Source organism: Parasteatoda tepidariorum, chromosome 6, assembly GCF_982258835.1.
Source record: "Parasteatoda tepidariorum strain Cologne lab strain chromosome 6, Ptep-v5.0, whole genome shotgun sequence".
Taxonomy (NCBI): Eukaryota; Metazoa; Arthropoda; class Arachnida; order Araneae; family Theridiidae; genus Parasteatoda; species Parasteatoda tepidariorum.
The window spans coordinates 100,150,846-100,165,706 of NC_141760.1; the positions used below are offsets into that span (position 1 = coordinate 100,150,846).

Genomic DNA, 14,861 nt, shown 5'->3' on the forward strand with positions numbered 1-14,861 from the left:
CAGAAACTATTAAGTCAATGACATGAGGATTTTAGTTCTTTCTACTAAATTATAGAAAACTCTTAGTACCTAATTTTTGAAAATATATAACTTGTAAAATATTAATTTAATTTTATATTTTGCATTACTTTTAAAAAGAATTGTATTTGCTACTGGAAAACATTACTACTTGAATACATTACATGCTTACTTGAATACAAACATGCTACTGGAATACATTACTACTTGAATACATTACATGCTTACTTGAATACAAACATGCTACTGGAATACATTACTACTTGAATACATTACATGCTTACTTGAATACAAACATGCTACTGGAATACATTACTACTTGAATACATTACATGCTTACTTGAATACAAACATGCTACTGGAATACATTACTACTTGAATACATTACATGCTTACTTGAATACAAACATGCTACTGGAATACATTACTACTTGAATACATTACATGCTTACTTGAATACAAACATGCTACTGGAATACATTACTACTAAACATTGCCATTCCTGAACACGAAAAATCTTAATGTTAAATTTTATAATATCTAATGTTTTAAACAATAAAGTAGGGATGTAATAGTGATTTAGCCGAATACTGAATATTCGCCCAAAAAAATCAGCCGAATGCCGAATATTCGGCTAAAAAATCGGCCGAATACCAACATTTTTCTTTTAAGAAAAATGTTGGTATTCGGAATAGAATCATCATCAGTAAAAAATCATTGAAAGAAAAAATCATCAGTAAATATTATTTTTATGTAGAAGTAAGTTTAGTTATTATTGAAAAATAATCAAAACTTAGCTAGATTATTGGTATAGGGTAAAGTGAAAAAAAAAATTTACGGAAATATTTAGGGTAATAAAGATAATTAGATATTACAATACTTAAAAATAGTTAAGATAAAGAAAACTGGCTAACAGCAATTAAAAAAATTTTGAAAGAAAAAAGAAGAAATAGAAAAAAAAAATCTTCTTAATTCTGAAACAGAAACTTTATTGCTAAAATAATATTTTTAGGAAAAAAAAATTATCCATAAAACATTTAAAAAGATAACATGTATCAGAAAAGCTTTTAAGTATGCAGCACTATCATAAAACGCTTATAAAAACAAAGATTATATACAAAAGCAAAATAGGAAAAATAAAAATCTATCTTCATTTTTAAAAGAAAATTTCAAATCTAAACATTTCAGTTTTATAATTACTGTATTTTCAAAAAAAAGAAAAAAAAAGGGAAGATTGAAGTCTAATAGAAAACCTTCTAAATTTCACATCATTAAAAAAAAATCATCTATAAAAAAGTTTTTTAAAAAGAAAAAGCTTGGTGGAAACCGAAACAAAAATCGTTCTTAATTTTTAAAGGAGAGATTTAATGTTTAAAATCTTAATTTAACTTTTTCATATTGCCATATTTTTAGAAAAAAGGTGACCATAAAAGATTAATGTTCATTAGAAATGCTCTTTAAAAAATTCTGTCATGATAAAAGCACTAGCAAAAGAAGTTAATAAAAAAAAAAAAATGTTCTTAGTTTTGAAATGTATAACTTTTAAAGTTGAGAATCATAGTATTCTATGTTACTAGCTATCTGTTTGACTGTATAGGAAAAAAGCAACAATAAAGGAACATTCGAAACATTCCGTTAACATGATTCACTTTCGAGTTTACTTAAAACAGGAAAGCAATCTAAAATTAAACAACAACAAAAAATTTCTCAATTTTTTAAAACGTAAAATGTTGGAAAAATTATGAAATAATGCCTGGATATAATTTTAAAAAAAAGAAAAAAATTTAGCATTAAAAAACTTATGGCTCAGTATGCAGTAATCTAGTTTCAATTCTCCAAATTTAACTTTTCCAATTGTCTTTCAGAACATAAATTAACAAGTTTTAGAACTTAACAAGCATGTGTAAAAACTGTTTCTGATAGTGTGTTGTAGAAAAGTTGAGTTTTACTTGAAAATATTATACAAATACTTAACAATTTATTCAATTTGTTGTTTTTAAATTTTTAAGACAAATTGATATTGATCTTATCATACTAAGAATTGAATAATTTATTGCTTACTGGCAAGGAAACTGAATTCATTGCAACCCTTATAAGCAAAATCATTTTCAGCTGTGTATTTCTATATTAAACCATTTAAAAGTTACTGTGTGCTTCATTGTAATAACTTTTGTTAAAAATTAAAAAAAAAAAAACATACTACCACTTCTAATTATTTGCCTCAATTGTGTTTTAATTTATCCTATTTGAAATTAGGGCAATTGTAATTGAGGTCTTCTGAATTTCGATTCAAAAAGATTAAAGAATCTGTTGATATTGCTTTCTAAAGAGCTGTGTTTTAATGTTACTAATTATAAGATAATTTATCTATCTAGTATATTTATTTTACTGTTATTTATGTAATTAATAATATTATTATCCAGCGATTAAATATTTAATGTAACAAACCAAACATTTAATCTAAGGAACAAAATTTGTGAATTTAATATAAAAATCTTTTTATGGATTATTCTGCTTAGTTTTTTTTACAACTCTGACAAGCATTACAATTTTAAAATTTAAAAAAGTTAATTTTTATTTTTAAAAACAAATATGTATAAAAATGAAAATCTTATTTTCAATACTTAGCACTTTCACCCCCAAAGATGTTCTTTAACTTGTTTTTTCCCTCAAAAAAAGGCTAACTTTTCTTAAATTGTTAGAAGTAATAGGATGATTACTAGATTTTATAAAGAATTTTTTTAACACATATGAAAAATATTTAAATAGCTCATTTGAAGTGGATTAATTTGTTAAATCACTACATGTATCTTTTAATCACTTAATGGTTATGCATGTACTTGTAATAAAGGTAATAATTACGTTTCTTTCTGTTAATTATCACTATTTTATTTAACTTACAAGGGTCTACTATTTCCCATTCAATACCTGCTTTATTTTTTAAAAACTGCATTATAATTTTATTAAACTGAATAATAATGAATTTAAAATATTTAGGTTTAAATAAGAGATCACTTTTATAACTTGTACCTAAAATTATGTTTTACTGAATTATTCGTTTCTACAGAAAATTATGATCATAATATATTATTTCTTGATACTTACTGTTTTTAAGTTCATTCATAGTATACTAGTATTTGTCAATTTTTTTCATCTAAATTTATTTATTTTAAATTCATTAAAAGTGAAGGTTTTTTGTTTAGGCTTTTTAGATGAGTTGCAAAAGCTATTAAGAAGGTAAAAAATGTATTAATTCTTAAATTAATTACATTAGTATTAATTCTTAATTAGTATTAACAGTATTAATTCTTAAATTGAATTCTTTTTTCCATTCCATGTGGTGTGTTAAACTTATTACATTTTATGTTAACATGCAGAGTAAATGTATTTTACAATTTTTATGTGAAAAAAAATATGTACGTATGTTAAATATTTATGTGTAAAACTTTTTTCATCTTACAAAACCATGGCATACATAAGTAAACTATTATGCTTTTTGCAAAACAATATAGTAATTTAAAACATTATTTGATGAAATTTTAAATTTGTAAGTTTAATTCTTTGTGACTTTTTTAAAAAGTCATTGTTGTTATTGTTTATCGAGGCTCTGGTGAAAAAAAACTAACTTTATTTAAATTTGGTTGTGATGCAAGTTTTATTCTGATGTTATGATATGAAATTCATAAATATCAAATCTGTATTGCATAAAATTAAAAGCTGTAACTGTTATATATAGTTTACTGGAATTGCTAAATCAACCACAAATTATTTATTATATGTTATTTAATACTTAATAATTTTTACACAGCAAAAAGTGCTGAAATACATTTGAATAAAAGAGCATTGAAGTTTCAATTTGTAGAAAAAACGTCATAATATTTTTAAATTTTATTAGAAACATTCATTGTCATTGTACAATGATATATATCTAGTTTTTTTTATAAAATGCTATCTGTATAATCAAAATATTGTTAGTACATAAACCAATACAATGCACTCGTCTGACTACATATAGTGAAATTTATTAAATTGACCATCTTAGTAAGTTAATCCTAATGATCAAATACCAAACTGACAAAAAAAAAATTTATTTCACTGTTATAACTTGACCACTTTATTTAAATAGACTATCAAATTGTTATCCCAGAGAAAAGTGGTCGACTTACACAGGCCGTGCTAAACTCAATTTTGTAACTTTTTTTCTGGAAAATTCGTGACATGCTTGTTAATATATTATGATAAATACTCAACAAATTTCATACCAAAAATTTTATTTCTCAAGCAAAATATGTAACTTTCTACTTCAAATTTCAATTAATAGCAAATTCTTTACTCCATTTTGATTGTGACTAGGTGATATTTATTAATAATTTAAATGTCTGTAATCTTAATTGCTAATTATAAGCATTGCATTTCAGGTTTATAGATCCCAACACTCAGAAGGCATTGCTGGCCGTAGTCAGAGAGTTCATTTACAACTATGGGATACAGCAGGGCAAGAAAGGTATAATTCTATTTATCCAACAAGCAATTAATTAAAACAAGCAATTAATTAAAACTTTTATAGCATTTAATTTCTAATTTTTATTGAATGTGTTAATCTCATAATTCTAGTTATTCGCTATTTTTTTTTTCAAACAAGTAATTATTTAAACTTTTATTGCATTTAGGTTCTATGTATTGTTGAATGTGTTAATCTCACAATTCTAGTTATTTGTTTCTTTTTTCTTTTTTTTTCAAACAAAAATTTTATTTGTTAAACTTTTATTGCATTTAGTTTCCCTGTTTTATTGAATTTGGGAATCTTACAATATTGCACATGTTTAAGCAATTAACAATTTGAAATAGTTGGGTTTGCAACCATCTCTGAAGTAAATAATTTTGCAATATGTTACAAACTCTCTATTTGCATATTTCCCACTTAAAATGCATATTTTCATAGTTATAAAAAATTTTAAATGAAATTTTTAATCATGAATATATTATTTTCTATTTAGTTATTTTAAGTGCAACTAAAACAACTTTTTTGGTAATAGTTATCAGAACCCCTTGTAAAAATTCTTGTTATGCCTTCATAAATAAAATATTTATATATGTTTTTTAGTGAAATATATACTATCTTTAGAACTATACCCACTTTACCCCACTCTGAGGTAGTAGTATGTATATAGAATGTATACTCTGTATATCTATATTTTTTTTTTTTTTAAATTTCCAATGCCCACCTGTGTACATCAATTCAGGCATTTACAGGGCAGATTTGTTGTGGCCACTCTTTCAGGGGCACCATATAAAGTGGGCCAACGTTGCTCCATATAGAAAGCATCAAACTTTTCTGTCAAATAAATTTAATGGTTTGGTTTCAGAGGCAGGCATCTTTAAAAAATGTATTATACCCAAGCATATAGCTTTAGTTTTTTGTATTAAATTTTTAATAAATTTTGATAAATATTCATTTAAGATTCATATTTTTTTTAAAAATGTTTTAATTTTTTATATTTCTTTTGAAAAAAAGCTTCCATTTCTTACACTTGGGTTTGATGGAACCTATATATTCTGGGGGCAGTTTTTTTCTCAGTGAAGGAAACTTTGCCATCTTTGATTATATTACTAACTGCTTGATAAGAGAATGTACATTTTTCCCCAAACATATAGTTTTAGTTTTTTGTAATTGTATTTTAATAAGTTTTAATACATATTCATATAATGAGATGCTTAATTTTTTTCCATTTATAAGGATTTTAATTAAATATTGATTAATATTTTCTATTTACTTATCTTGTAGGTTTCGAAGCCTCACTACTGCATTTTATAGGGATTGTATGGGATTTCTTATTCTCTTTGACCTCTCTAGCGAACAATCGTTTTTAAATGTACGCAATTGGCTGGAACAATTGAAAACACATGCATATTGCGACAATCCAGACATTGTCCTTTGTGGAAACAAGGCAGATCTTGAAGAAACAAGATTCATGAAAGAGGAAAAAATTAGAGAAGAAGCCGAGAAATACGGGTGAATATCCTTCTCATCAATACTTGGTTCAAAGGTCTGGGATAGCCTGGTTGGTAGGGTTTTGGGTCCATGTCCAAGAGGTCGTGGGTTCGATCTCCGCCAACCGACGACTCCCTGTGTAGTAAATGTTGACTGATGCACGCTAAATCTATTGAGTCTCAAAGTCCTCCATGTTCCCATAACAAATCATATACCTGGGGGTACTGATCTAGGAGTTTCCTTATCTTCTAGATTGGTTCAAAATTACAAGGCTACTGAGTTGAACATTAGAAGTCATAAACCGAAAATTTGATTCGCTGTTCAAGGATGGTTATTAAATATGAAATAAAATACTTGTTCAAATTTTTATAGCTTCTTCTATGAAAATAAGAATATATTGTTTTACAAAACTGACTCATTTTTATTGAAATTGCTTTATATTTTGATATTTTTGGTTAGAAAATCAGCAATTATTTAGAAAGGTATAGCCTTTGTTTCAGCTTTTATTCTTCCCTTTATATATTATTTCCTGAACAGAGTTCTTAATGTCCAAAACAAATAGCCTTTTTTTATAGTTTACTAAATTACACTATGTTTTATTGTTTTTCATAATAATAAAGCAAAGTTTGTTTTGTGATAATATGACTGAAATTAAATTATAAAAGTGAAACATGTGACTGAAATTAGGTCATAAAAAAGTAATTGTACCACAAAATTACTACATAGTAGCATAAATAAATGTATGCATAGTTGCCCATTTTTCTTGATTTCTAGAAAAAATTAAATCTACCTGACTAGAGTTTTTTTCTGTCATGAAAAAACATGAAACTTTCCTGATTTTTCAGTTTTATAAATCTCTTTTAATAGAAACGGGTAAAAAAATGAAAACAGAAATATTTTACTATAAGAAGTTGTCTGAGAAATTGAAAGATTAAATTTCATATTGTACTGTTGTGATGATTTTTAAAATGTATCTACTAAGTTTAATGTTACTATTATTTATCTGCTTAGTTTTTATACCAATGCATTACCTCAATTTTTGTAGATTCGCAATATTATTAATACCTTAGACTTATACATTTATACCTATACCATCAAACCTCGCTGTCAAAAACTTGAAGACTGACACGAAAAATTTCAGATATTGAAAATCAAGTGCTTTAATCCAGTATTTTTAAATATTTAGTCAAACAAATAATTGCAGTGACATTTTAAAAGTTGTATACCATATACATGTAACGCCTGGTGGCTGAGTGGTAGCGCTTCACGCTTCCTTGCCACAGGTCCTGGGTTCGATCCTAGGGCTGGACAAGGTTGAGTCAGCCTTTCATCCCTTCAGTGGATCGATAAATGAGTACCAAGCTTGCTTGGGAACTAAACACTGGGGGTTCCGCGTTCTGCTGACCACCTGACCGGAACATCTGCCCTTGCACCCCAGAGCCCAAGGTCAAGAAAACTGAGATGGGCACAGTAGACCTTGGCCTTCTATGGGCTGTTGTGCCACTGAGTTAAGTTTATTTACCATATACATGTACTTCAAATAATATCAATATCTTTTTTTCCTCATTTGATATTAAGCTGAAATTCTTCTGTGTCATCATCTTCCGGTGTTATAAACCTCCTTAAATAATTTTGATAGTCATCACACACTGCAAAATTACAGTACGGGGTTCCCACGGGTCAGGGAGAACAAGGAAAACCTGTAATTGTCAAAGAATTTTATTTGTACTCTTAAAAGCAGGGAAGGTTCCAATTTTTTCCAAAAACCAGGACATTTTTCACATCATACCTGGAAAATAACCGGTCACAGAACTGTCAGTAACAGTAATCATTTATTGAAATTCAAGTTAAATAATTCCAACTTTTAATGCAATTATTTGTTGTAAAAAATTTAACATTTTAGTGTAACTTCTGTGCTTGTATCCTCATTCAAGGATATTTTTTTGCTCGCGAAATCTAATGCTTATTTGACATTACAAATATAAAACATTTAAGTTTTCTGATAAAATAACTGCATGGTATAGATAAATTATGGTCTGGGTTTTAATTGAAATATTCCTGATATACCTGCAAAACTCAGGGAATTTGTTTTTCTGAAATTGAGTGGGATCCCTGAAAGTAGTTATATACTTATTGGTATAAATTTCTTTTGTATTTATTAAATAAGCAAGTTCTTTTTAAATTTATTGGTGGTTATTCTTCCTACGTGCAAATCCATCTCTGAAATCTACTTTTAAGACAATTTGTCAAGCAATTTTTTTTTTCTTATTGGGGTTTTCAGAAATTGTTCTTAAAATTATTCAAGAAAGTTCTTTAAGATTTGATTTATAGTTTGTTAGAGAATATTTTGAGTGATCCAAAATATTTCATTAAATGGAAGGTCACTGAGAAATATATTCAGCTAAATGAGTTTTTTTTTTTTAATCATCTGCATAAGGGATGTCCGTAAATGATGTCACACTTAGAGAGAAGAGAGGAGGCTTTAGAAATTGGGACAAAGAGGAGGGTAGGTTACAAAAAGTGTAACACTTCACATTTAGGTTAAAATTAGGAATCAGCTAATTAAATATTTTAATACAATTAATTTTATGTTTTTTTTGTATTTTTCATTTTTATATGTTTATGTAATTCAATATGACAGTAAGGGGTAGAGGATAAGGTGAAGTGTTATACTTTGTAACAAGGGGGAGAGGGTGAAAAATAGTTGAAAAAGTGTGGCGTAGCATATTGAGAATAGCTCCAAAAGCCCCATAGCAAATGTGTTGAGAATTCAGAATTTTTTATAATATCAAAAAATTTGTGTTTAGGAATTTCGTTTTGTTGAGGTTCAACTGCATTTTGATACATATAACAGGAAAATAAATGCTTAAAATCAGGAAATTTTTTAATACTGTTAGGGTTGCCACTCCACAGGGGGAAATAGGAAAAACCTGGAGAATACAGGGAATTTAATTCACCTAAAATAACAGGGAAAATGCGGTGAAATCCGTTTCTTATTTTCGTCTTTTAAAAAATAGTGACCACTCAAACTACAATTTATGTTATGTTTAAGGATGATATTTCAGCTATACTTAATTATTTCATTTACTATAGCATTATTTGTGTGAGTTCAGCTTTTCTTTTTTTTTGCTCTAAGTTTTTCTAGCAATTAAAACTAGTATAATTAGCCCAATATAGCTCATACGAGAGCAGAGTAATTGTATTTCCTCCTAATATATTGTGTATAATATGTACAGGGAAAATTCCAGATTTCAGAAGGAACCCTGACTGTTTTATGTTATAACTTAATTACTTTATTTCTTTTTCTAGATTGCCATATTTTGAGACCAGTGCTCTAACTGGACAAAATGTTACCAAAGCTTTTGATACTTTATTGGAGATGGTGATGATGCGTATTCAAAAAACTGTGGACATCAGTTCTCTCCCCGGTCGACGTCGAGGTGCTCCAGGTGTTCAATTAGATGAAAAAAATCCCCAACCGCAACAAAGGAGCTGTAATTGCTGACATATTACATCTAGTCAAATAAGTATCTTTCTGAATATGCTCTGGATATATATGTTTGTTAAACATTTTATATGTTATACATATCCTTGTCACCAGTGTGATATTATGAGTTTACCTTGAAACAATTTTTTACCCAACAATCATTTTTCAATGTTAAATGTTTGTCTAAAATTTATATTAAAAAGCATTTATGAACCAAATATTTAATCAAAAAAAAGAAAAACTATTTTATATAAATTTATTTTAATGATGAAATTTTTATGGTGTGAGTTTTTAATGTACCAAAATTTAACGTTCTTAGATGTCTGGTTCTATTAGTAATTTGACCTTCTGATGAAAGCTTTGATTGGTCATGAAAACGTACGTAAATACAATTTTCTAGTTATTTAGCATCTTTAGGTATGAAATGTTTTGTCAAATGTTATTCATGTTTTAAGATGAATATTAATATTTTTTTTGACAATAATTCGTAACTTTTTATTGTTCGTGTAATAGTATCATATCATGTTTTAGCTGTTTAAAAAAGCTACTAAACAGTTGTTAAAATGAAGGGTTTTTTTAAACTTTTCTAGTTAATTTTACAAATTTAATGATAATAAATTGGCAAAAATTTAAATCATTGGTTATTATTTTTTGTCATAACTTTTCATGGAATTTTCAATTAAAAGGAAAAAACTAAATAATATTATACATCTGAGTGAAACTGTTAAAATATCATGATATAGCATGAATTTGTTGAAATTTTTTACTGTTTGCATCTAGTCATGTTTTAACTTTTAAAAGAAACACTAAATATTTGTTTAAAATTTTTTTTTTTTTTAATTTTTCAATTAATGAACCAGGCAAAAAGTTCAAATAAAATCTAATTGATTTTAATTATATTTTTAACCTTCGTGACACTTTAAATTAAAAAGAAAATTTCATAATAATATTATATAGCTTAGTGAAGCTGTTAAATATTATGACAAATCAATTCCTCATAACATTTAACTGTATTATGAGGTGTTGATATATTGTTAAAGATTGTGGGGAATCGATTTAAGAATAATGAATTTTTTTAACAATATTACAGGAATAACAATTGTCAATAATAGAAAAATACTGGTATACAAGGTAAATTTTTTCGAAAATTGTGAATTATTGAATTTTTACAAATTAAATTGAAGATCCTGTTCATTATTTGTTCCGCTGCCATGAAATTGTTTTGAATGTTCTATGAACTAAAGACTTTTTATACCTAGTTTGTTGATATAGTTAAATAGGTTGAAACAGAAATGATACCATTAACATTTTAATCTCAGTGCAAAGAATTGTTATTTCAGGCATTTTTAAAAAATAAAAAAATTCCAGTTTATTGATACAAAATTGCACACTTTACCTCTTAAATTTCAAATTGTGTTGTTAAATTAGGAATGTAATTCAATCTTGTATGGACAAACTAATTACTCAAATTATTATGTTTTATCCTGCATTAAAACAATAGGAGCAATTATATTTATTAAATAATAATTATTATAATTATTAAATTATAATTTATTTTTTTAATATAATTTATTATTAAATAAAATTTATTTTTTTTTAGAAAATTATTATAATTTTTAAGTAATTATTTATAATTTTATATGTTTACTCTATAATACAGCATCTGAATATTTTGAACAATTTAAAGAATACTCGGCAAATATAAGGTTATTATAGTTATTTATAAAAATGTAAGAAATTGTTGCAAAATTTGATGAAATCATTTCTTCTGTAAGAAGAAAAGATTTTCAATGATACCCAGCAAAAATTTTAGATATATTACTGTTTTGTTTTTGTTTGTTTTGTTTTTTTTTTTTTCAGTTTTATTGAAAATTGTTAGTTGTTTGGTATTTTTATCTGCCACTTTTTTTAAATTTGTATTTATCTTTTTAAGAAATGTTTTTTTTAACCTCTAAAGGGATGATATTGAATTATTAAAGAAAATAATAAATAAATAAAAAATAAACAGTTTTTGAAATATTAACTAGTTAATAAGTATGTTTAAACTGGCTTGATTTTTATATCAATTTAACTTGCAAATATATTAACTAGTGTAACATGCTACATACCAAATATATATCCTTAGAAAAATATCTTTAATTTGATTGATTTTTATAAATATATATTTATTAGCATAATATAAACACATGCATCTTGTGTTTCAGATTCTTAATTGTGTTAATTTACATTTTTTATTGCTCCAAATGCTATAGAAATTATATATTAAATATTTACCTTAAAAAATATTTTCGAATTTTATTTATTTATTTTTATATCTGTATTCACAACCAGATTGTAAACAAGTTCTTGTGCTTCAGATTTTATTTCACAAATCGTAATTGTTATAATTCAAATTTTTGACTTTTTTTGCTACATTTAATATCATCTATTCTGCTATACTATTTTTGGGGGGAAGGAGGGTATTTTATGCATTAGATTAGAAATTTGCGTGTGCTTAGTTATTTTTAATAAAGTCTCAATATTTCTGCTCAGTTTAGAAAAATGTTTTAAAATACTATTTGTAAGTATTCTTTATTGCTTGCTCATTTATTATAATTTAAATTGAAATGAGTTAATACTTGTATATTTCAATCTCTTTTACATTTCAATAAATTTTAGTTGTACTTAATAAAAACAATATCTAAGTAATGATCCTGTTTGTTATTTCTTATTCTGCCATGAAATTCTAGTCATGAAAATCATATTAAACTTACGACGACTGTAGTATTATAAAGTGAGATTTATTTTGTTGAAATTATTACAGACATTTTAATATAAGTGTTCTTTTTCCATGCAAATGGATATACTTATATATGCAAACTCTTAAAATGAATGTATAATGTTTCCAAGCTGCAATAAAAAAACAGCTATACTGTATCTCAAAGCCAGTAACTGATATGTTCCACCACTATTTTGAATTTACAAAGTGAAAGTATCTTAGAAAATCCGGGAAAAAAAGCACTGGTTAAAAGTAAAATTACACATTTTAACTTTAATTTATGATCTGAAATGTGTGCTAAGTGACACCATCCGACATCATAGATATATCACCCGTTTACTTTAATTAAAAACACAAATTTGTGCACATTTTGAAATTGTCAGTATGAGTCTAACTACTTAGAGTACCATACTATTATGATTAGATAACAAAATCTGAATGTCTTTGAAAATGCTTAAAATATTCCTAAAAATTTGTGAAAAATGAAGATTTTTTTCCTTTTAATTTAAAATGTTTATGAGATACCTTTTACCCTTTTAAATATCGTTATTACTAATTACATTGTAGTCCATGTAAGTGTCAATCTTGCTTTTTGGGCTAATGAATTTGGAGATCCTTATGTAAGGATGCAAAGTCAGACGCAAAAATAATTAAATTAAATTTTGTGAATAAGGGAGAAACATTTTCTCTTTTTTTGAAACATTCAAGTAATGTTTTATTTTCATTTTCCAGACTTGGTTTCTAACTCTGTTTGATTTTGATATCTTGAGTATAGTTTGTTTATAGAACGAACTCCCTTTGCCGCAAAATCTAAAGCCGCCTGCTGCTATGGCAACAACAAATAGCACATTTCAAAGAAAGGAGCTTCTTTCTCTCCTGATTCCCTTTCTCTCGCCAACTCGACACAAAACCTGTCTCAAGTTAGAACCCAACACTCCTACGTGAAATAGTTGATCCTCGTAATCATAGCTCCGCCGCTACTCCAGACAAATGGCATGGGGAGTTCTTTACATAGACAATCTATCTGTATCATTGTTTGGATTTTAAGTCAGTTAAGCAAGTGCTTGTGTTCATTCAAATTATGCATTTAATCAATCTTACTGTAACAGTAGCATTGTAAATATTTAATAGTGACATGGGTGCTGTTTTATTTATATTAATTAGAACTTTGTGAACTAAAAATAGAAACGAGTCTGTTTAGCAACATTGATATTGTCTACTAGAGTGCTCCCATTACAAGCTGATTTGAAAAAAAATAATCAAGAAATGATAAGGATTTTAACCAAATAAAACAAAATTATTATTTTTTTTTTTTTAAATTTTTGTTTTCTCTTTTTAATTTTACATTATGTTAGTTTTCTTTGAGTTTTATTTTATAGTATTTTATTAAAATTTTAAATATGTCTTAAGCAATATGTTTTTAAAAAAATGAATAATTGTCTCTAATGGCTTGTTATCTTCAATGTTATATAATAAAAAATATATTTTATTGTGTTAAAATTCATGGCTCTTAAATAATTGATAAGTTTCTGAAGTTAAAAATATTATTAAATGGCTCATAAGAACTTAAAATAAATTTTTTTTTTTTAAATTTTGAGCAAATTTTGAATTATGTAATTTGAGGCAAAACAGTTTTTAATCCCTCTTTTAAATCTACCCTTTTTTTGATGAAAAGTATTCTGATGCTTGCTCGTTGTTCTAAATACTTTTTACTAAAATTATTTTATTATTACCAGCCTTTTGAACTTTCATAGTATTTGGGCCAATGTATTTATCTACCTTTTCAGATTCTATTTTCAAGTAATAATGTTTAAACATTCATCTGAAAATGTTCATCTTTTTAAGTTGCTAAAATTTGACTTTCTAAGCAAGATTGTCATTTCTAAGCACTTATACAACTAATTTCTTTTCAAATGTAAGAAACGATGTAACTCATTAAATATGTACTGTGTGGATCTACATATAAATTTACATTTTCAGATTGTGTTATTTACACTTGTAATCGATTAACTTCAAAATGTTTTATTAATATTTTAGATTTGATTAGCTAAAATGTGATTAGTTGCACCTTTTTTTTTCTTCCTTACAAATCAGATGCATTGTTTACTATTTACATAACTATTTTTACGTAATTATTTTAACTAATTATGTAAATAATTATTTACATAATTAATCGAATTTGATTTGTTATGTAAGTAATTAATTATTCGTTATTAATTAAGTGAAATGAATATTGAAATTTAATAAATTTAAGTTTAAAATGATAATTGAAAGATAAATCTCTTGTCTAGAAAAATTGCATTCTTTTTACCCAGAATGTATTTTTAATCCACCACCTAAACTAATTGAGGATAAAAAGTTAATTGAGTAGTTAAACTTAATACTTTATCAGTATATTATGTAATTAGTTGTGGTTTGTAGCTAGTATTCTATGGAATGCTGGTGCTTCATAAACTTAGAAAAGTGTTCCAATAAAACTTAAAAAATATTGAATAGCAATACTGACTAAATATGATATGCAATATAAAACACATATATAATGCTGTTTACTTTCATGACTGTGTTCTTTGAAATTTTGTGAAATTTGTGTTCTGTGAAATTTTGTA

The 14,861-nt window shown here is 26.0% G+C and overlaps 1 protein-coding gene across 2 annotated transcripts in view; it reads left to right on the top strand.

Annotated features, from left to right (window-relative positions):
- Positions 1-10,317, top strand: part of Rab27 (RAS oncogene family member Rab27) — a 32,749-nt gene extending 22,432 nt beyond the window's left edge. For both annotated transcript variants that reach the window (XM_071178343.2, XM_087166270.1), the window contains 3 exons: positions 4,437-4,522; positions 5,804-6,031; positions 9,320-10,317. In XM_071178343.2, coding sequence (XP_071034444.1) covers positions 4,437-4,522; positions 5,804-6,031; positions 9,320-9,515 — 510 coding nt within the window. In that variant the 3' untranslated portion in view covers positions 9,516-10,317. The remainder of the gene's footprint in view (positions 1-4,436; positions 4,523-5,803; positions 6,032-9,319) is intronic.
- Positions 10,318-14,861: the final 4,544 nt, after the last annotated feature.